The sequence below is a fragment of the Rattus norvegicus genome, chromosome 7 (assembly GCF_021556685.1).
Source record: "Rattus norvegicus strain SHRSP/BbbUtx chromosome 7, alternate assembly SHRSP_T2T, whole genome shotgun sequence".
Taxonomy (NCBI): domain Eukaryota; kingdom Metazoa; phylum Chordata; class Mammalia; order Rodentia; family Muridae; genus Rattus; species Rattus norvegicus.
The window spans coordinates 48,323,777-48,347,403 of NC_141540.1; the positions used below are offsets into that span (position 1 = coordinate 48,323,777).

Consider the following 23,627-nt stretch of genomic DNA (forward strand, 5'->3'; position numbering starts at 1 on the left):
ACAACAAAGTCATTAAATTCAGAAGGAGTAACTGCCCAGAAGTAAGTACCTAATAAATGACAGAACTAAAGCCAAGCAACCAAGTCCCCCAAATACGATTTTTTTCTGAGCGTGTCTTTCTAATAAACATTTTAATATAAAGGGAAAATCAATTGAGATTTTAATACATTTCCTAATTTCAGTAGTATCACAAAATGAAAATATCCTATAAAATATTTTGCTCGATAAACTGATCTTTCATTCAGGGTAATTGCAGTGAAAAGTATTGTGGTCAACAATTCCTAAGAGGCTTAAAATTAGCAAAGGAACATGTTTCACATCTCTATTCTAATAATGTATACCCAGATTGTATCATGGCCACGGTCTATTTATCTATTTTGCAAAAATATGGAATATTTTCTGTTTACCAAAACTGTTTTAATTCTAGAAATACAAAAAGAAACATAGCCTGAACTTAGAAAGTATCTATTCTAGTGGCAAGTGCAAACCACATATTGGAAGAAATAATTTCAAGTAGTAGTGTACAATACCAATGTATGTATGCACGAGATATAGTTAGCAATATACAATAAAGCTAATTTAGATAATAGTGTACATGGTCTATGGTATATAAGGGCAGATTTATTTGAATACTTATTAGTGATTTCATAAAACATTTTGCTATAAAATTAGCTATTTGTATAAATGTAAATTTGTGCATAAGAAAAATGTGGATATTTTGCTTAGTGCTTAATTAAGAAACATTCTTTTAACTCTTAGTATTTTAAATAAAGTATATAAGCCTTTATCTGCTTAGAGAAGAATACAGTTAAAGGTTTGGTATAATTAATAGTATTCACCTGTTTGAAATTCTGAAGTTTTCACATTTTAATTTGAAATATTTTGTTTTTTCCTTAATAACATATTAAATTCAAATTAGTGTATTTAAGGTCACAAATGTATATTGAACTAATAAAAATGGGAATAACTGGGACCAGATATTTAGAAGAGAAGGTTAAAATATTATATAATAGAGATACTGTATTTTAGAGAATGTGTAAACAAAAGAAACCTTACACTTTCTATAAAAAGTTATCTTTTATTTTATCTATAGTACTTTTGTGTACATTATTTATTTAAGGTACAGTTATTTTTGGGGATCCACTGTAAGCTGTGCACTGGTGAATATTGATCTTAATTGAGCAGTCTCTGTCCTCATAAAATCTATCGTGTAAGGAGCCTGCCAGATAATTACTGTATTAAGTATAATAATGGAGAGAAAGAGAACAGGCACGAGGCAGTTATTGAAATGATCCCGGGGTTTGGGAGGTTTCACAAAGTGGGTAACTGGGGAGTACTGCTAAGATTGTCGGATGGAAGTTACCAGAAGGTTCAGAGACAGGTCACTGTAGGCATAGAATCCAGCATTCATCAAGCCCAGAGGACGCTAAATGCTCCCCTGTGACTCTGACATAGAGTGCGAGGAGTGGGAGGGAGATAAAGCAAGAATTGTGACCTGGTTGCTGATGGACATTGACGTGTCTACAGAAACTGGTCAAACACTCGGCTGTTATATAATGAGCACTGAAAAGAATTGAAGATTTTTAAACAATTCAGTCAACAATAACATCAGAGTTCTAGAACACTCCATACAAAAGAGGTGTGGATGTTGGATTTGTGGGATGCGGACGGGAGCCAGCAAGAAGAGTCTGGAGGAAAGAGGAGCAGGAAATGCACTGAGCGTCAGAAAGGTCTTTCAAGTCACTTATGAAGCAGCAAATTGAGTTTGATTTAAAAATGGGCAGAGAAGATTTCATGATTTTGGTAGCCTCAAATTCATGGAGGGCTATGATCGAATGAGACCCAGGGACTTTGCAGATTGAAATCATATTATCATAGCAGAAGACAATCAAAGATTATTGGAAAGATATCTGTTTTTACTAATAAAAATAGATTTATTCTATCAAAATATTGATTTTAAAACATTGGCTTTCTGCACATAAAACTAACTTCTTCCTGATATCTTCAGCATGTTTAAGCATGACTTTTAGAGGATGAACTACAGAGGAACATATATGCATCTTGCTTTATATTGCACGGTCTTCACAGTTACTCAACAAACAGTTACTTGATTCACACACTCTCTACTCCAAGGCTCTCCTACTTTGAGAATTTCCCCTCAATTCTCCCAGCTCCCCTTCCTTTCCTTGTTACACACGATCATGTTGTGTAGCTGTTCTGTGTCTGCAAGTGTTTTAGGAGTTCAAGAACTGGTAGTGACCCAGAAAGGTATGGTCTCCATTCCCACAGAGCTTATGAAACAACAGAGTGAACAGAGTGTGAGAAAACTCAAGTAAGGAAACTTTTGCAGGGCTACATGACATCACAGACAAAACCGCACCTAATGGTTACATCTCCAAGGTGATATCACCTCTACTTTGGCAGAAGTGACAGCAGATGGTGGATTCAGTTTGGAAATAGATATCTTGGTGGTGCTCAGGGTGACTTCTGGGTGAAGATGGCTCTGACTAGAGAAGAGAAGCAGGGAGTATGCTTTCGGGCAGTGGCTGACCATGCTGAGCCTACCAGGTGGCAACAGCTTCGGGACCTGAGCTCTGTGGGCAAGAAAACATTAAAGCTTTGCAGGGATGAGGGGGCAATTAGCAATTTGCTCAATGCTATTAGAAACACTTATGTTGCATTTAGCAGAAAACAGCACAGCCGGGATGCTGATCTGGAAACCATGAGCATATTGCAGACTGTCTTGGAAATCTATGCATCTTTGACTTCAGTACCTGGGTGACAAAGGCCATTTTCTGAAACGGAGGGGCCACAGCTTGAAGGGAAATTTCAGAAGTTTTCTTTTCCAGTGAGAAAGTTTTAGACCTATTAGACAGCCCCGTGGATATTTCAAGAAGATAGTTAATGCCCGAGCAAACTGTTTCCTCTGGGTAGCAGCAATTTCTTGAGTTCCTCAGAGGCAAACATTGCAGAAACAAATAGTTAAAGGATTTACAGTGAATGAGATGCATAAAAATTAGTACATTGGGAGCTTTACGGATTCACCACACATCGCTCAAAACATGTGTGAAACATTAACCAAGACTTGTTAGGAAATTCATGACATTTCTTTCCTAAACATTGCTTTTAAATATGCATTACAAACAAGCAGCACCATTCATCCTATGCCATGTTTCTGTACTAAATGGAGGAAAAGTAAGTCAGTGCTTTTCTGTGCAGTCACACAATGAATTACTATTCAGCCATTGAGTAGAATTCAATCCTGCTATTTGAAGCAGCATAGATGGAAATATTTTTTATATTTAAAAAATTCTGTACACACACACACACACACATATGCACACGCACACACACTTACACACAAAGTATATTTTATTCATCTAGTAGATGGAGTGAAGCCCTGTCATTTACAGAAATATATGAGGAGCATAACTTAGGTGAGGTAAACCTCTAAGAGAAAGACAAATTTTAAGTGCTTTTCTGTCTGGATGCTAAAGAAGTCTTTAACATGAAAGTAGACGGCACAGTAGTCGTTATTCTAGAGGTGGGGGAGGGAAGAAAAAGATATTAAACTGTTGGACAATGGTACCCAAAAGACAAAAGAACACAATCTAGCATTTTGTCCCACCCTGGGGTGGGTGGATAATGTTTAGAACATTTTACTGTGCACCCTAAAATAAGTAAAAGAGAAGAATCTAAAGGTTTACATCAAAATGTTAATTGTTTTAATATTGTTTTTAAACATTTTATACATGTACTGAATTATGCTGCACCCCGTAAATATATACGACAATATGAATCAGTCTAAACAAAGTTTTTTTTATCTCTCAAATAAGATTTTAAAGAAGGCTGAATCCAGAACAATCACCATAAAAAATTGACTGTAGGAGTTGTCATCCACAGAGTTAATCAGTGGCTATCAAGAGTGTAGTTTTAACTATCAAGAATGGTCACTAGTCTGTCTTACCCATTGCCATTTCTCTTTGTTTGCAGATCATGTATTTTAGTTCTCTGTTCCCCTACGTGGTACTTATATGCTTCCTAATAAGATCTCTCCTTTTAAATGGTTCAATTGATGGCATCCGACACATGTTCACCCCTAAGGTACGTACCTTATTTTCCCTTCCATTCATGGTAAAAATGTCCCCATACCTATGCTTAAGTGCCAATTGTTTTAACATCAACACATTAGATTTCTAAAATACAGTATGTTACCCACTCCAGAAAAGTGGTTTTTCTGTATTTCCAGTCGAACCTACTTCTAATTTTTAAAACCTACCATTCTGGTTCACAAGTAAGAATGTCATTATTTAATATTTCAAAATTCAATCTCCATAGGAAATATCTTATAGTTTTTACACTGATAAATTTGGGAAACTTTGATCAACATTCACCCATCACCCTCTAGTTGAGGACTTCACATCCACCTTGAGTAAATAACTGATCATTTGAAACACCAACAATAGCATCTTTCTGCTAGGAGAACTAAAGAAAATATTAATTTCCTGAGTGTCAGCAGGTTACCGATAATCTAAAATCCACAGGCTCTAGGGAAGGATATGACTCCTTCCCGGAAAATTGTTTCATAGAGAAGTAGTGTTTTCTGGGGAACATTTTACCCCCTCTTGAGTCTTAGTTATAATAGTTCGCTTGGGAGTTTTTATACACACACACACACATATTTGAGGAAGATTTTCTTTAGCTTCATAGAGAGTAGGACATTCATACCACTATTCTATAAAGTAGATCTAAGTTTATTCCTGTGTATCTTGACCCTGGTTACTCATAAAAAAACAAAAACAAAAAAACAAAAAAAACTTGTATAGTTAATCATGCCTTGTTATTTTTAACTGAACAGAAAACAGAAATAGGTTTGGGAGTGTAAGTGTTTTTGTGATTCACCAAATGAAGGTATCGGCTCACCATTAACTTGTTAAAACTGGTAAGGAAGTCACGAGACGCAATCCAAATGGTTGAGACACTGGAGGTTATATGAAGGATGAATGTGGATCTGGGGTGGTCCTGTAAGCAGGGAAGCAGAAGGGATTAGCTTCTGTGGAATTTTTTTGTCAGCTGCCTTGTTAGGAGGTAAAAGAAGCTGTGTTCTTTGCATGTCTGGCTCTGAGTTTGTATTCATTTTGTAGGAGCAAAAATGCTGATGTGGGCGTCTGGTTTTCTTCTGTCGTTCAAAAGTGCTCTTTACTATTTGGTGCCCTTGGGAACTTCCAAAGAATACTGCTTTAAATTCATACATTTCGGCCACCTTAGACTTAAAATCTGCTTCAAACCTTCCATACTTAATAACCCAGACGATTTATATTCAGAGCATTGGAGAAAATGTTTCCTGAGTTCAATGTAACTCATTCTTCTGGGTAAACTTCTAAAATCTCCTTTCTAAGCTCACAACTGGTTCTCACGTGGTTCTTCAGTCTGATTTTAGTATGTACTTTAGAACTTATGTAACCTTTTAAATGAATCTAGCATTTAAAGCATCAGCATAAATCAACATTTTTAGTTTGGGTTAAGGATCCATATTAAAATTCTGGTTCTTTTCTTCCTTTTCTCTTCCCTTCCCTTTCTCTCTCCCTCCCTTCTTTCCTTCTTTATTTTCCCCCTCTTTTCAGCTCACTTTCCAGTTACCTTGATGAAATAGTGCTAGTTTACGCTAGGGCAGTGGTTTTCAACCTGTGGGTTGTAAACCCTTTGACTAGCTTCGATCTCCAAAAATATTTACATTACGATTCATAGCAGTAGCAAAATTATAGTTTTGAAGTAGCAACAAAAATAACTGTATGATTGGGGGTCACTATAACATAAAGAGCCGTATTAAAGGGTTGCAGCATTAGGAAGGTGGAGAAGCACTGATCTAGGGTGACACTATAAAAAATATAATAATTATAACATAATTTGTGTTTGTTTTCAGTCATCCTTGATGGTCTTGAACTTAGTTCAGACTGGCCTCAAACCTGTGGTCTCCTGTTTCAGCTTCCTAGGTTCTGGGATTGTGGGCATGAGTTACCATACTTGGCTATGTTACTTTTAATTCACATAGGGAGGGGAGAAAGTGACTAAGCACACAGACTACCCAGAAACAGCAAGTGGAAATTCAATTGTGATGTAGGCTAAATGAAATCTTTGGAAATGTCTCTTTCCTGCCATCTAGTGGTTAACCTTATAATAGACCGTTCAATGTTTTTGGAATTAAGTGTCACAGTGATACAGAATAGGAACATAGAAATACTCCACAACAGCATGTGAATATTAGTTAAATATTGCTTAAATTATGAATACAATTATTATATTTGATAATAATTCATAAATTATTAAAAAGAATTAAAAACTAATGCCAATTAAAATTAACTGAAGCACTAAGTCCCAATAGCTGAGGAAATGTGGGAGTTTTAGAGGTCACATGTATTGCTATTTATTCCTGCCTCTGACCTGCTGGGTATGGTTGGTTTAGCTTCTCATCTTTACAAAACCTCACATAGCATATTCAATAACTACATGGGCTCGTGTGAATATTAACCAAGGAAAAACATTGAAAACTGTTTATCTGAGTTTGCCTTTTACAGTTTGCAAACACTCTATATTGGACAATTAGAATTTGGCTGATACTATGGAGATGATTTTGCTTTTACAGTTTCTATTGGAAAAAGCTGAATTCAGAGGACTACCATGTGACCAGGCTTGCTCTTTTATTAAATTACTTAGTGGCAGCATGATCTGAAATGTGGTAGATTTCATATCCTTAGCATTGTCCCTTGACATTACCCTCAATAAAGACAATTTGACCTTAATGTTCTAAAGAGAAACAAATACCAATTAGGCATTGTTTTGTGACTAGAAATGAATTCAAATATCTACTGAGGTCCATGTCATCTGGACATAATGACAATTATGTCTTTAACTCTTTTATTGCATTCTGGAAAGATTTGATGACTTTTCAGAGAAATAAGGCACTTGGAACAAGTAATGGAACTGTTTACACATTCAGAGCACTAATGAGGCCATAGACTTCCTTCTGTTCTCAAAGAAGTGACTCTTCTTAAAATGAATGAACAACACAAATTGACAGGTATAGTGACAGCCAAATCCTACCAATTATATACTGGTTAGCTCCATTATCAGATTTTCAGCAGAAAACTCAAAATTGGAGAGAATGGCGAAGTGAAGGAACTCTTTCATTTGTGCTGGAAATTGGTTTATTATGCTTTGGAGAAGACAAAGAAGGATATATAATGGGGAATTATCAAAGACTAGTAATTTCTCTGTCATACTCTTCTCTGATGATTTATGAGAAAATACTGACAAATTCTTCTCCAAGTAGAAGACTTCCATATAAGGGCTAGATAGACACTCTTTCCTGCTGCATTCTTAGCTGCTTTCCTAGAAAATATAGTTTTTAATAATTACTTATTACACCATTTTATATAACATTTAGGCATATATACATATATATATATATATAATACATTCATATTACAGTGATCTAACTCCATATAACAGAATTTCTCAGAACTGGGAATTTATTGCTGATTTCTGTTCCCTTCAATTTCAAACAGCTTGAAATGATGCTGGAGCCCAAGGTTTGGAGAGAGGCAGCGACTCAAGTCTTCTTTGCCTTGGGTTTGGGATTTGGTGGAGTCATCGCGTTTTCCAGTTACAACAAGAGAGACAACAACTGCCACTTCGACGCTGTCCTCGTGTCTTTTATCAACTTTTTCACTTCAGTCCTGGCAACACTGGTGGTGTTCGCAGTTCTGGGGTTCAAAGCCAATATCGTAAATGAAAAGTGCATTTCACAGTATGGATAATTAATCTCTACTAGCATACCAGGTCATAATTCTCTAGAAATTATGGATCAAAGAACCCTGGTGCTCATTCTCAATCTGTTTGTACTTTTCAGAAATTCTGAGATGATCTTGAAACTTTTGAAAACGGGAAACGTTAGTTGGGATGTCATTCCCCGTCACATCAACCTTTCAGCTGTCACTGCGGAAGATTATCATGTAGTTTACGACATCATTCAAAAAGTGAAGGAGGAGGAGTTTGCTGTTCTCCATCTCAAAGCCTGTCAAATTGAGGATGAGCTAAATAAAGTTAGTAGGCCATGTCTGAGCAGTTGAAGAATTATCATTTAATTAAAGTAATTTTCATCTGAAGACTTCTTTAGGAAAAGGGATTGCAAAAGGCCTGGGAATGCAGTTTCTAAATTCCCTAAATTCTAAATTTCTAAATTCTAAATTCATTTTAATCAATAAGGAATTGGGGAAAATAATTAATGTTCTTCTATTGGTTGCTACTCTTTGCTTATATTGCTAAATAGGAAGATAGAAATTACCCATTAATCATTTTGAGTAGGACAGTGAACTGTGCCTGAAACACACAGATCCCAGAACAGAGATACCATACTATGGTTAAAGCCATAACTAATTTTGATAACTTTGAATTCTAAAGGAAAATATAATTTCTAGGTTTTCATAATTAAAACAATAATCTGGTATCTGATAAATTAGTGAAATAGCACAGTCACTTGGTTTAGAGTTTTGCTTTATAATAAGGTGTGTCACTGTGTGTGTAGTGTGTGTGTAGAGTATGCATGTGAGGGTATTATCTCTTGTGGGCATGGGTAGAGAGGTTACAGACTGTCAGATGTTTTCATTCATTCTTTTCATTCTTTGTGGCTTGAGACTGGGTCTCGCTATGTGCCTGCAACTTGACACCGAGATTCACAGAGACTGCTTGTCCTGTCTGTGTGTGCCACCAAACCCTCACCTTGTGCTGAAGTTATAGACAGACGGCAGCTGGCCCGACTTTTACAAGGGTGCTGGGGATCCGAATTGAGATCCTCATATTTGTGTAGCAAACATTTCCTTCATTGACCCATGGCCTCATCTTTTGATTAAAATGTTTTTCTCGTGGACAGATATTAATTGTACACAGTACATAAGAACAGATTTGTTGGGGAGTTTTATCCCTACAATGTCTAATCCTCTTCATAGGTTTTCCTGTCTTTTCTGTCCCTGGCCACATTGTTTATTCTTTCATGTATATGAAACTTCATATATATATATATATGGTTATATATATGTATATATTTGAATGTATGTATATATGTATATATGTATACACAGTTTAGGATCCAGGAATTCGAGAAAACATTCAAGGTCAGTCTTCCTGAAATTCATTAATCTGTTTGATGTGATTATCTCCAGTTCTCCCTACTTTTCTGGAAAATGTGTGACTTTGTTCTTTATGGTTAAAACAATTCCTGTCATGTATAGTTAGGACATCGTAGCCACCATTTCTTTGTTGAGGGACACCCTGCTTGGTTCCATAATTGAGCTGTTGTCAATAGTTCTACAATAACTAATGTGCAAGGATGCATGAGATACGTTGATTTGGACTCTATGAGTGAATGCCAGGCATGATACAGCTGGACTTTACTGTATATTTGCTTCATTTTGGCGGAAAAATTCTTAATGGTTTCTATGCAGATTGGGCTCGTTTCATTCCTACTGGTGGTGGATTTAATTCCCTCTCTCCTCAATCTCATCAGTCTTTGTTGTGATTTCTTAATGACTTGATTTCTGACTTGAATCAGAGGGTATCTCAGTATAGTTTTAATTTTCATTTCTTAGATGGGTAATGAAGCTGAGCCACATCTTTTGAGAAATACATTTATTAGTTAGCTTATTTATTTCTTAGGCTGCTTCACTCTTGTTATATAGTAGCTGATGGTCTTTGTACATTGTGGATATTAATCATCGATTAGTTGGATGGTTAGCAGGCTATCTCTCATCTGTAGCCTATCTTGTCACTTGATTGTTTATTTTCTTATATAGAAATTTAACTTCATGATTCCTGTTTTCAGTTGTTGGCATCATTTGGTGTGCAAATGGAGTCCTATTTAGAAAGTCTTTGCATGTACCCATAATTGATGTGTTTCTCCCAACATTTTTCTCTAACAGCTTCAGTGTTTACGAAAGCTACCACATTAACCCCAATTTTTCTTGAATATTAGAACATAGGCATGTTTGATTTGATAAGATTACATATAAAATGGATATTTTATTAACAAATGTGGGTTTTTTCACTAATTTTTTTGTTGAAAATAATACAATACATCTTGACCACAGTTTTCTCTCCCTCCACTTCTCCCAACGCCCTCTCTCAAGCTGCCTCACCTCTCCCCTAGATTTACTCCCCTTCAGGTTTTCTTTTTAGAAAATAGCAGGCCTCCAAGAAATTACAATCAAACAGTATAATAGGACAGAATGTGACAAGGCAAAAGCTCGCATATCCAGGCTGGCGAAGGCCTCCCAGCAGGAGAAAAGCTGTGCTTTCATACAGTGCATTCTAATCACACTTTTTCCTCCATGAGCCCCTTCCAGCTCATACCCACCTCCCACCTTCCTGACCCCATGCTCTTTCACCTCTTTCTAATGAGAAAGCAAAACCAAAAGCAAACAAAGAGACAAGCAAAACACAGGCAAACCAAGGGACCGAACAATGTGTTTCTTGTTGTTTCTCTTTGAAATGGATTCTTTTTATTCATGGTTGAAAATTGACATTCTATAATTCAGGAATTCCTTTTATTCTTTGCATTTTGTCATGTTAAATGTTTATTCTTTACATTATGTTTTCTTTATTCTAATTAACTAAGCTACCTCATAGGCCAGAAATATTTGCATACATACATACATACATACATACATACATACATACATACATACATACATATTTTGTTTGGCTTTTATTACAGCAAATCAATATTTACATTCATAAGCCCTAACAAAATTAAAAATACCACATATTTATGAATGCAGTATTATTCTAGGATCTTTGAAATAACAAGCAATGCCATATATTTGTGTATTTTGTTTATCAATCCTGAAGTATATTTCAGTCTTTGGTTACTCAATATCTGGGTCCAGGGCATGAAAACATGACTTACGGAATAAAGCATGTGTTATTTCCTTGTAGTAGCTTTGACCTTCACATAATGCTTTCCCCACCTTCATTGATGAGAGGCATCTCCTGTTCTTGCTCTTGATTAGTGCTGCTCTTTTCTGTGTTCTGCAGGCTGTGCAGGGCACTGGCTTGGCTTTCATTGCCTTTACAGAGGCCATGACACATTTTCCTGCATCTCCCTTCTGGTCAGTGATGTTTTTCCTCATGCTGATAAATCTCGGGCTCGGCAGCATGTTTGGAACCATTGAAGGAATCATCACTCCTGTTGTGGACACATTCAAAGTGAGGAAGGAAATACTCACTGGTGAGGTTTTACTCTTGGCTTCAATGCAGCACATTTATGTGGGTGAGATGTTAGAGACTGCAACTGGACTGTTACCTCTTGGATGTTATTGATATCTAGAGGGTAATAGATTATAATTTATAATAATACCATTGTTGGAATAATTATTTTAGTGTGTTAGTTTTTTTTTAGGGACAGAAGATATAGTTAATATAAGGTACATTTACACTTCTTTCTTTCCCAAAATGTGGTTTGTTTTTCTGTCCTCTATTGGTTTCTTATTGATTGCTGTGATAAAACACCATGTCCAAGGGAACTTATGGAAGAAAAAAATATAATTTGGGTTTGATAGTTTGAGTGGATTAGAGATGATGAGGGAGCAGGCAGGCAGGCCAGCATCTGAGGACTCAAATCTGGATCCACAAAGAGGAAGTAGAGAGAGCTATGCCTTGCTGCTTTTTATTTTATTCATCCATGTTTAAAGGGGATTGAGACATGTAATATAGTCATTGTTTATTTATCTCAAGTGCCAGGAAGCCTAAGATTATGGCTTTAAGTTGTGTGGAGAAGTCTCATGGTTAAGAATGTATCTGTAAGTATACAGCGAATGTCCCTGAGTTTATGAATCTATTTCTTAGATGTTAAATAGGAAACAAGTTTTAAATAGTACTTCCTAGTTGTTGTTTGGATAATCAGAATATTCAGGCCTATACCCATCACTTCACTTCACACACTCAAGCTGTTTACGCAAGATAAATATGTAAACATGGGTTGATGGTGTTGCTTTTTCTGATTGAATTTTCTCTCTGCTATGCTTTACTGATAATCATATTTCAATTAAACATGAAAGTATGTAAATTTGATAATCTCATTACAAGCCACAGTAGGCTCATTATTAATTCAAAATTGCATCAGAATTTGAGAATTACAAAAGCTTAATAAATGTAGTAAGCACCTATGTCTACATTCTGCTTTGAAAGGACACTTTTCTATAAATAATAAACAAAGTGTATGAATATTTACTTAAAACAATTTTTATACAATTTCCCCTCAGTTATTGTTTGTACTTGGTAGGTGGAAGTCCATAGAATTAAAGATATGAGTTATGAACTATTAAATTTAGTAGAGGTTAACCATGTGTAACCCAACCCCCAACATGTAATTTTCCATAGAGTCAGAGAAGCCAGTATGTACGAAAGTTATAAAAATTGAAAAATGTTATTTGAATGTAATATTTTATAATGACAGACTGGGCTTTGATGAGAGGCTAATTGTCATTTTAATTTCTTTTCTTTAGTTATCTGTTGCCTCCTAGCATTTTGTATCGGCTTGATGTTTGTGCAGCGCTCTGGAAATTACTTCGTTACAATGTTTGATGATTATTCTGCCACATTGCCTCTGTTAATCGTGGTCATCTTGGAGAATATTGCTGTAAGCTTCGTTTACGGCATAGATAAGTGAGTATACTTGATTGCAGGTCATTATTTTTTCAGCTCTATTTTGAAAATTTCGATCAATACTTCATTTAAAAGGGAAGAGATGGAGAGGGATGAATCTTTCCCTCATCAAATATTTCTCAGGCTTTTGTTGATCGGGCAGTTTACTGAGGTGTTTGTTCTTGACCAGTGGATGAGGGCCGAGAATTGAATATAATGTAAGGTTGCCTAGAATTTCAAGTTCTGTGTTAATTCTTATTATCAAAGTGTGACTTCCACACTTGATAAGTATTTCATATGTTACTAGAACCTACAGTTTCTTTATCTTGTTTTTCTTGGCCACATTTCATATATAGGGAAAAATAAGAAAAACGGGAGGTTCATTACTCAATTATAACCTGATTAGCAGCACGTGTGTGCTTCACAGATTTCCCACTTCTGTCTAAATTTATGCCTTAGTTACTTTGTTGAATTTTTATGAGAAGTGGAGTGGGAGACAGAGACAGAGACAGAGAGACAAAGGGAGAGAGACAGAGAGAGAAAGACGGAGAGAGAGAGACAGAGAGAGAGACATAGGCAGAAGGACAGAAACAGACAAAGACAAAAAAATAGAAATAGAGACACAGAGCAAGTTAAAGGTTTATAATATCAAACAGAATTGGGAAAATGGTCTTTTACTTTGAGATACATATATTATTTGCTGTGCAAAAACTTCAAATATAATTAACTGAATTCTCTATATCTCTAAATTTCAATTATATAATTTTTATGAGAAAAGAACGTGAACTTGAAATGAAATGAAACATCCAGCTCCTATCTGTGGATGAGTGATCTTTGAAATATTTATTCAGTAAGTCTCTCTAAATGTTAAAATATTTGTCTCCACCTGACATACAGATTGAGTGACGAGAGTCTTGTGTAAAGTGCACATTGGATAAAGACTAGAGTCCTCTTAGGTGACATAAAATACATTATTGGTATTGAATGAGTTTTTTGACAAAGTTCACAATGTCTTACTTATTATTGCCCCAAACAACAAGCTAGGGATAAGAAGAAATTCCATTTAATAATCATGTTTCCTGTATCAAAAGTGGCAATAGATATATTAAAAGTAAATAAAGCCTTGTGCTTTGGTGGTAGTTGTAGACTGATGTCTATATGTACGTGAGGGCAGACACAAGGTAAGGCAAGACCTGTGGTTGGGCAGTGAAAAAGAAAGGCAGGGACAGTTTTTGTAAGGCTGGAGAGAGGAGGAAAACAAAAAGAAGAAACAAAGATAGAAAAGGAGGATATGACCCACCCCTGTCTGGCTTTAGATAGCCACAGGTGGATATGAATATCATATAAGGAATGGATTTTTATTGGACAATTTGTCTTATTGAGGTGGGCAGTTTACATCAATATTAATTGGCTCTGCGTTTATTGTGTGGACCTTTTGTGGAGTGATAATTTACTGATATAAATCTGGTTGGTAAATTACAAGCTTATTGAGTTTTGATTTTAATGAATTTCTGGGAATTATGACTATAACCACAGGGGGCGAATGCAGGAAATGTGAACAGAGTCCATAGCACAGAACTATGATCTAGATGGCTGCTGCTAGAGCCGGCAATGGAGGTGGAGAGGGCAGCCGATGCTGGGGCAGAGAGTAGCCAGTGACAACCCAGGATGGAAATTGGAAACTTAGCAAGTCGGGTTGAGATATTTTGCTGATTGAGATAAAAATACCCCAGAGATGCCATGTGGTCCTACGGTACAGGCCATATAGCGTGGGATGTTCTCCCGTTATTTATTTATATTATTTACTACAATGAGTAGTTGAAAAACATTCTTTGTCATAAAAATGCATGGAGACTAAGGGGACTGGGAAGGTGGTTTAGAGAGTAAAGCACTTACAGGTAGAACGATGACTAAAGGTCAGATTCCTCAAACTCATGTGAAAAAGTTGTTGATCATGATGGTTTGCCCATAATGTCTTCACAAAGCAAAGAGAGGTGAAAATCTTGAGTAACTGGCTAGTCAAAAAAAATATTGTTCAATGAAAGACACTGTCTGAATATATTATGAATGAGGCAGACACACAGTGCCAACACCTGGGACACACACACACACACACACACACACACACACACACACACACGCACACACACAAGCACACACGAGTGCGTGCACATGTATACAGATGTGTAAACATTCAGGCATTCATACTTACATACATACTACCAAAACTTCAAATTAAGATAGAAATGGCATACCCTTACATATTTACTAGAATGAAAAACATTCAGAACTCCAACAGCACAAAACATTCCAGAGAATGTAGATTAAAAGGAACACTCATTAATTGCTGATGGAGCTATGAAACAGGGTGAACACTTCAGAAAACACTCTTCCAGCTTGTGACACTCTTAGCATATGACATGTCATGTACACAGTTTGGCATTTACTAAAAGGATTTGACAATATATTCCAGATAAAAAATTTGTACATGAATGTTCGTAACAACTCTACTCACAATGATCAAAAGCTCAAACCATCAAAATGTCTTCCAACAAATGAATGAATACATCATCCACCTAGACATTCTAATATGGTTTAATCATAGATGAATTCCTACCAAGCCATGAAAATCATATTGGAAATATAAATGTGGATTGCTAAGAGACGTAATCTATACTTGACGATACTGCATCTTGTCATATGGCAATTTATTGCAGACTATTTCCACAGTATCAAGAGCGGCCTTTGACAACATCTGGAGGTAGAGACAGATGTATAGATGAGCTCAAGGAATGTTTAGAACAGATATTATAACAGTGGATGTATATGTTGTTATGGTTTTGTTCAAACCCACAGAGTGCACAATACAAATAATGACTCCTCAAGTGAGCTAAGGGAAGTGGATAAAAATGTTATGTCAAAAAAGACTCATCAGTTCTAACATATATGCTACTCTTGTATAGGATGTTGATAATAAGGAACATGATTCATGATTTGGGGTCAGAGATATATAACGGATTCGGCATCTCAGTTTAATTTTGTTATGAACTTAAAATATTTTAAAAAATTAAATATATATGAAAAAATTTCTCCAGTGACTAAAACTATACACATTTTTTGGATGGGAAATTCTTCCTTGTTGTGTAGGAAGAGACAATGTTCTAACTGTGCAGCTAGAACACTAGTTTAGACTTTTATTTCAAAGCCCAATTTCTCAATGTGTTATCAGGAAGCCACAGACTCATTACCTTCAGTGTGCTAGAAACTGATATTGTTATGAGACTGCTCTCTCAAACAATAGGTTATCAGTTTAGATTTGCATTTAAATATTCATTATTTTTCAGAAGGCTTGTTAGAAGATATAATTTTTTATAGCAGTGTCCCTAAACAGTAGTAACAACAGAAGGGAAAGTAATGTTGACAAGAGCTACATCTGTTGAATACCTATTGTGCAGGCAATAGTTTATTCTGCATGTCATTTAAGATTTTAACAGTACTTTCAAGGTAGATATAGCATTTCTGTAAGTACAAAAAATGAAATTCAGAGAGAAGGATGTGGGTTAAGAGATGGCAGAGCTGTCATTTGAAATAACGTATGTTGATTTCCAAGGTCACATTTTATCTTAGGCTGTGGTATAGAATTCTCAGGCAAGATTTTTCCAATTTAATTAGTTTTCCTTTCACATCATAGAGCAGCTTTGAATCCTGCCTGTTCATCTCCTGTGGTTTGTGGTTTCAGGAGCTCAGTAACCTTATGTAGTTTTTACCTGAATCTCCATTAATACAGTTGAAAGTTGGTAGATAATTAATAGTAGATAATCTAAAATCTAAACTTTTGAGATACCAATAACACCGAAGAAGAAAATATTGAAGCATAAGAACAAAGCGAATGTTAGCAAATGTGAATGTAAATGTAAAAGGAATATCCCCAGGCCCTAGAGACGATGGCTTTATAGTTCTCTGTTGTTTGAATGTTTCTTTTCCTTTTTTTTTAATATTGGATATTTTTTATTTGCATTTCAAATGTTATTCCCTTTACCGGTTTCCCATCCATAAGCCCCCTCTACCATCCCCCTTCGCCTTCTATAAGGGTGTTCCCCTCCCCAACCACTTCCCCTTCCCTCCTCCCCATCGTGACATTCCCCTGTACTGAGATGTTTCTTTTCCTTCTGTTTTATTTCTTCCTTGTCTATAATAGTGAAATTAAAGACTTATAGCCTCTAGTAAGGAGATACCTTTATGACTCTTCACAAATGGTTGAGAAAAAGCCACTGTCATCCTCAAGACCTATATGGTATCCCATATGTGTGGGAGGCCAGCATAGAACATGCAGCTGTGTTTCTAGAACCTTCTTTTATGTCTGTAGTTCACTGCATCAAAAGAAGCTCTGTCCTGGATTCCATCCCACACTGTAAGGGATGCAAAGATCTCAAACAATAAGATAGTAGGGAAGGAATGAAGCAGTCTCAGAAAATAAATAAAGCAGTGACCCCTTCCAAGGTGAACTCTGCTCTGAGGAGAAAATAAGGAGGATATAATTAATTTAGTAGGGCAGACATCATCAGATACAACAAGAAGGAAGGGATAAATGAGAGAAGGAGCTCCGCCCACAGTTTTGAGCCATTACCAGGTCAAAATGGAGGTGTCATAATTTCTCCCTCCTGAAAATTCATGAGAACAAATTTTGTTTAAGTGTACTGAAATCTCAAGGAAAGTAAGTCATTTCAAAAGAAAGAAATGAGGGACAGAGACACAGCAAAGAATGGAAAACTAAAAATAGTTCTCAGGATTTTCAAGTGAAGGTTTAGAACTGATTGAAATTTCAATAGGAAGGAATTTTGTACTATTTAAATTTTCAAAAAATATGATAGAGAAAAAATGTAGATTTAAAAACAGGAGTGTTGGAAGTCAGGTTATAATTGTGCATAAAATGTAAACATGTCATAAATGAGACTCAAAATTAAAGGAACATAAAAAAGCACAGTCGTTAGTTATATGACAAGAGGAAATAATTTTTATTTTTATATTTTTCATAAAATCAGGTGGAGATAATGATTGGTTAGAGAAGGGAACTTCACAGAAGTTAAGAAAAAACTATGTATATATACATGTATATATATACATATATATACATGTGTATATATATATCAGATGTATATTTGTTTGTTCTGATATGTAACTTTCACTTATGTATTCATATTATGTTACATATACCATTCTCTAATACATATTTCTATGTATTAGATATGTATACATAATATATTTATATCTAGTATACACTAATATATATGTATATTATATCTAATATGTATTTTCTCTAAAATCTATCTATCATTTATCTATCTATCTATCTATCTATCTATCTATCTATCTATCTATCTATCTATCCCAGAACAAATACTAATGCTATGCTGATGAAGCTGGCCTGAATAAGACATAATGTGATTGTTGAAAGGGCACACAAGGTCTTCATAAGCAGATGTCATGTTTGACCCAGATCTCTAGGTTTTTAGTACTAGAAAGCATATTGAAAATTATACCAAAGTAAAACTTTATTTTGATAAAGCAAAATCATTTCTAATGAAAATATGCTTGTTAACAGATTTTTTCAAATATTATTTGTAAGCTACATATGTTTATAATAAAGTAAAGAAAAACCAATTTTTTAATTAGCTAAACTGACATTTGAGTGTAGCGACTGTTGACAATTACAGTTGTCAGAAAATGTAAGTAAAATTATTATGATCTCACTTCAGAATTCACCAGAGATCTGACATTAGATTCCAAGAAAGTCTGAATGAAACATCAGTACAAGAACTAGTGGGTGACAATTAAGACTCACTTTCATTTATCTATGTATTTACCAATTTATCACATTTTCTTTCGTGTGTGTGTGTGTGTGTGTGTGTGTATAAAACATACTACAGTGCACCCATGTGGTCCAGGGGACCATTTTCATATATTGAGTCTCTTTATGTAGTTTCTGGAGACCTAATTCAGGCCATTGGTGGCCAGACCCTTTACCCTTTTAGTTATCGAGGTTGTTACAAGGTTCACTTTTTGCTAAGCATGAAGGAAGGTGACTACTTTGCAGTGGTTGTATACTATTAGGATATTGGTGCTGTATATCTAAAAGACTGATTATTTTCCTCTATAAATATTAACACAATAATGAGACAAAACCTAAAAAGTAAATCTGACTACCACTCTGCTTTTATGGCTAATTTGCGAATAGGAGGGGAAACAGGTAGCTTAGTGAAGAAGAAAATGGAGATGTCCTCATACAATTGCCACTGGGAAATTATAGGACAAAATAAAGAGACAGTCCTTGGAAAATACAAAATATAGGGGAGGAACTTGAAGAATAAGATTGGACTTGAGAGATACGTAAATAAATTTAAAAAAATGGGAACATTGTTTAAGAAATACCACTGGAAAAAAACAGTAAAAATTCCCCAAATATATAAACACCCACTGGTGGTATTTAATGATAGCACTGAGTCATTATTTTTAAATGATGATGAGAATGACTAACATAACAACATTTTACATTCATAAAATTCATAATCATCCATAGTATGTACTTCAATAATTGGCCAAAGGTTTTCATTAACCTTCGTTGTATTTTGAAAGTAAGTATTCAATATATAAATCATTTTTTATTATGAATTTGTGCATAGTTGCATTTATGCATGTATTGAAGATAAGTGTATTTATGTGGCTGCTGGAATCTGAACTTGGACCCATATACTTGAATGGTAGACTCTTAGTTCACAGAGCTATCCATTTATTCCTTGAAGCAGTGGTCAGTGCAAAACTTACTAAAGTGTTTAAATATAGATTTCTGTCAACTAATTAGGATAATGCAATAAAATGGAAGAAAAATTAAATATTTTCTTTTTTACCCAGGTTTCTAGAAGACCTAACAGACATGTTAGGATTTGCTCCAAGCAAATATTACTATTACATGTGGAAATACATTTCTCCTCTAATGCTAGTAACATTGTTAATAGCTAGCATTGTGAATATGGGATTAAGTCCTCCGGGATATAATGCATGGATCAAGGAGAAGGTAAAACACAAAATAAAAAAGCTTATTTTAAAGTGAAACTATGCCACTGCTTTGTATTTTATTTGCTTTGTAATTTTGTTTTGTTTTGTCTTGTTTTGTTTCGCTTTTGAATGCACTGCTTTGGTTTGGGGATGCTAAGATTTATGATATGTACTTCGCACAGCTGTGATGTTAGTACACTGTGAACTTCTTTAACAAATGAGACTCATCAGTCTTTCACTTATTATTAAACCAGATCTCTTCATCTTATCACCAAGAACGGTGATTGCACAGATTTTGACTCCTAGAAACAGAAAAACCTCCAGAAATATTTTTCCATAGAAATTCATTACATTTCAGCTACTCCCAACACTCCAAATATGTATTAGTGATATAGACATAATTTAAACATCTACTGAATCAAGGGTTTATTACAATTGTTTTCTAAGAGCAGACACTATGGAAGATCTGTTTTCGGGTAGCATTGGTCACATTGGCTCAGACATGAGATCTGTGGTAGCTGTTATAGACCACTGTGCTTACTTTAACTATCCTATGCTCAATAATTCTACCAAATAACAAAAAATTCACAGTGGAAACAGAACAACCCGTCACCCTTATCGAAACCCTTGGGACCAGATGTGCTTCAAAGTCTAGGTTTTCAGATTTTGAAATATAGTATGGTACACACAGCAGATGTCTATTGTTTAGTGATGAAATACACCAAAAGGGTGACTGACAGGCTTTCTGAATTACTTCCAATTCTTTTGAGTTTTCTTAGGCTAACAGATGCAGTTGTATTCAGGTTGGGGAGTTGGATTTCCCTCTGCCCCTCCCTCCCCCCATCCCTCCCTCCCTCTGTCCCTCCCTCCGTCCCTCCCTCCCTCCTTCCCTCCCTCCTTCCGTCCCTCTCTCTCTCCCTCTCCCTCTCCCTCTCCCCACCTCCTCTCTCTCTCTTTCTCTCTCTCTTTCTCTTTCGAGCGCGCGTGCGCGCGCACGTACGTGTGTGTGTGTGTGTGTGTGTGTGTGTGTGTGTGTGTGTGTGTGTGTGTGTGTGTGTGTAGGTTTGCCTTTTTCCTCCTGACTTCCCCTTTCTTTATAGTTTTCTTCGGTTTTATCAAGCTTCACATGGCTAGTGCAGAATTCAAACCACAATACGAATGATCAGACTTTATAATCTTTGAATTTGTAGAATGTCACTGCTTCCATTAGATTACTGTCCGTCCGTCAGAGATAGGGATATAATTATCCAAACTTAAACATATAAACCCAAGGCCAGTGTAACACCTTCATATGAGCACAAAGAAAGATGTATGACATTTATTCACTCCCTTGCATTACCAGGCATCCGAAGAATTTCTGAGCTACCCGATGTGGGGGATGGTGGTCTGTTTCTCTCTGATGGTGCTGGCTATACTTCCTGTCCCAGTCGTTTTCGTCATTCGTCGCTGCAACCTCATAGATGATAGTTCTGGTAACTTGGCCTCTGTGACCTATAAGAGAGGAAGAGTCCTGAAAGAACCCGTGAACTTAGACGGAGATGATGCAAGCCTCATTCACGGAAAGATACCAAGTGAAATGTCGTCTCCAAATTTTGGTAAAAATATCTATCGAAAACAGAGTGGTTCTCCGACCCTGGACACTGCTCCCAATGGACGCTATGGGATTGGGTATTTGATGGCAGATATGCCAGATATGCCCGAGTCTGACTTGTAGCTGAGTGAAAGCAAAGGGTTGAGCTTGGTTCATTTTTATCAATGAGCATTGGTTCTACTATGAGAAGCAGTGAGCTTCACTTGTCACAAGGTGATCTCAGGTGTCCATAGCCGCCATCTTTAATCTCAACAGTTTAAGACAGTTCCAGAAGAGCAATCCTCAGTTTACAATTACAAAGTAACAATTGCAGACAAAGCTTACATTGACTGGGGTCCTATTTTGCCAGGATTTTTTTAAAAAGCACTTTGACATACTTTCAAGTATTTCTATCTCTTAAAAAAAAGGTGTTACCTCAGTTTCTAATAGTTTCCGGATTTAATATTATTGGCGATTTGAAAAAAAATCCCTGTTATATCTTACAATTCATAATTTTGCCTTCGGAGTAAGTTCCAGTATTACCATGAACAGTTGTGTGTGAGCGGGTGCTTCTCAGCACATTGCCATGAGTACGTTCTGTAGATAGCCTGTACTTATCTTTGGTAGCATTGAAACCTTAGGCACTTAGTTGGAGAAAACTTCAAAGTATTTTCTTATATGATAGCCGTCTAGAGCAATAGTATTAAAGAGTAAAAAGGCACTGATGGTGGATGAGAGGTTAAGTCCAGATGTGATCGAGGGTTTCCTGGAGTGGCCATATATTTTGTGTAAAATAGGTGTGTGCAAATGATTGAAGGGACTCTCGAGAATTATGCAGACTGCATTTTTCTTATGCCGTGTGCCTAATAAACCTACTTAATATTTATTGTGGTTTTGAGATCACTTATAGTATATTTATATAATATACTTGCAATGTATAGAGATGCGCATCAGGACTCTTAAGTGCTGGTTTGAAAACTTGAAGCAAGATAGCATCTGATTTCATATGTTTCTGTTTTGCTTCATTTTATGCAAATACGAATTCTTTTTTTTAAGTGATTGTTAAAACTGTATGGCATTACATTTTAACCTACAAATAAACGAAGTTTAACAATGGTGTTTGTCTCCCTCATTGATTGTACTTGGATCACCTGAACTGGATTATGCTTCTTACAAACTCCTCAGCTAGACTGTCCTGTGTTTCAGCCAGTACTTAAGCATTTTAGAATAATCATCACATTCCAAGTTGGATTAACCAAGTCACAGGGCTGAGCCCACTTTCCGGACAAATAAACAAGAATTTAATAATTGAGTGGTGCTTTAACATGGAAAAATGCACACAGCTTTTAGCAAACTGTGTATGGAGTTGGGTGCCTCAACTGTTTCATGTCTGTGATTAGCTAAAAAACAGGACGTGCACACAAAACAATTTTGAATAAACATTATAATATTATTAATTATAGTCAGATTTTTTAATCCGAGTTTTCTTTTTATTGGTTATTTTATTTATTTACATTTCAAATGTAATCTGTCTTCCCAATTTCCCCTCCACAAACCCCCTATCCTCTCCCCTGTCCCCCAGGCTTATAATCAGATTTCTTATGTCCCTGCATTTCTTTATTCCTTTACCAGATATTAAGTCCAGCATATTGTGCAATTTAGGCAAGTGCTCTACCACTGAGTTACAATGCTTTTTCAGCCATATTAATATCCATCATTAAGATTAGCCACCCACATTCCTTCGTCACACAAAACTGTCTCTTTCTCTCAATTTCCACCAGGACCATGATGCTGGTAACCTATTGTTCTCCCCTTGGTTTTCAACTACATTGGTTACAAAAACAAACAAACAAATAATGACAAAAACACACGTAAATGAAAGTATGCGATATTTGACTTTCTCTTTCTGAATCCTTTCACATCATTGGATCCTTCTATGCTGTCACACCTGGTAGGATCTCACTTTTCTTAGGCTAATGTTCCAGTGCTCCTTGTATCTCTCAGTGCTTTGGCAGACACATTTATTGCTTCCGTGAGCTCAGTCTTCTGCATGCTGTTGCAGCAGACGGGGCTCTGTGAGGGTGTGATTTCGTTTCTCTTCTTGTAAAGTTTGTAGTTTGGGATCTTTCCTATAGTAAAAACAGATCTCCATCCTCTACTCATAAACAAGAGGAACATTAGCCAAGATGTTAAAACAAAGTGAAATGTCCCTATTTTAATATTGTCATATGGTCCCTTCTTTAGTTTTGCTTTTAAGTAACCTTTGCCTTGATTTCAGCATCTGGTAAGTAAAAGTCTGAGCAAGGTG

At 35.9% G+C, this 23,627-nt stretch overlaps 1 protein-coding gene across 2 annotated transcripts in view; it reads left to right on the forward strand.

Moving 5' to 3' along the window:
* Positions 1–22,437, forward strand: part of Slc6a15 (solute carrier family 6 member 15) — a 54,245-nt gene extending 31,808 nt beyond the window's left edge. The window contains exons 7-13 of one of the 2 annotated variants that reach the window (XM_087555932.1): positions 3,994–4,104; positions 7,566–7,807; positions 7,910–8,102; positions 11,089–11,281; positions 12,558–12,717; positions 19,606–19,768; positions 21,092–22,435. In XM_087555932.1, coding sequence (XP_087412058.1) covers positions 3,994–4,104; positions 7,566–7,807; positions 7,910–8,102; positions 11,089–11,281; positions 12,558–12,717; positions 19,606–19,768; positions 21,092–21,463 — 1,434 coding nt within the window. In that variant the 3' untranslated portion in view covers positions 21,464–22,435. 2 annotated transcript variants of the gene reach the window in all.
* Positions 22,438–23,627: the final 1,190 nt, after the last annotated feature.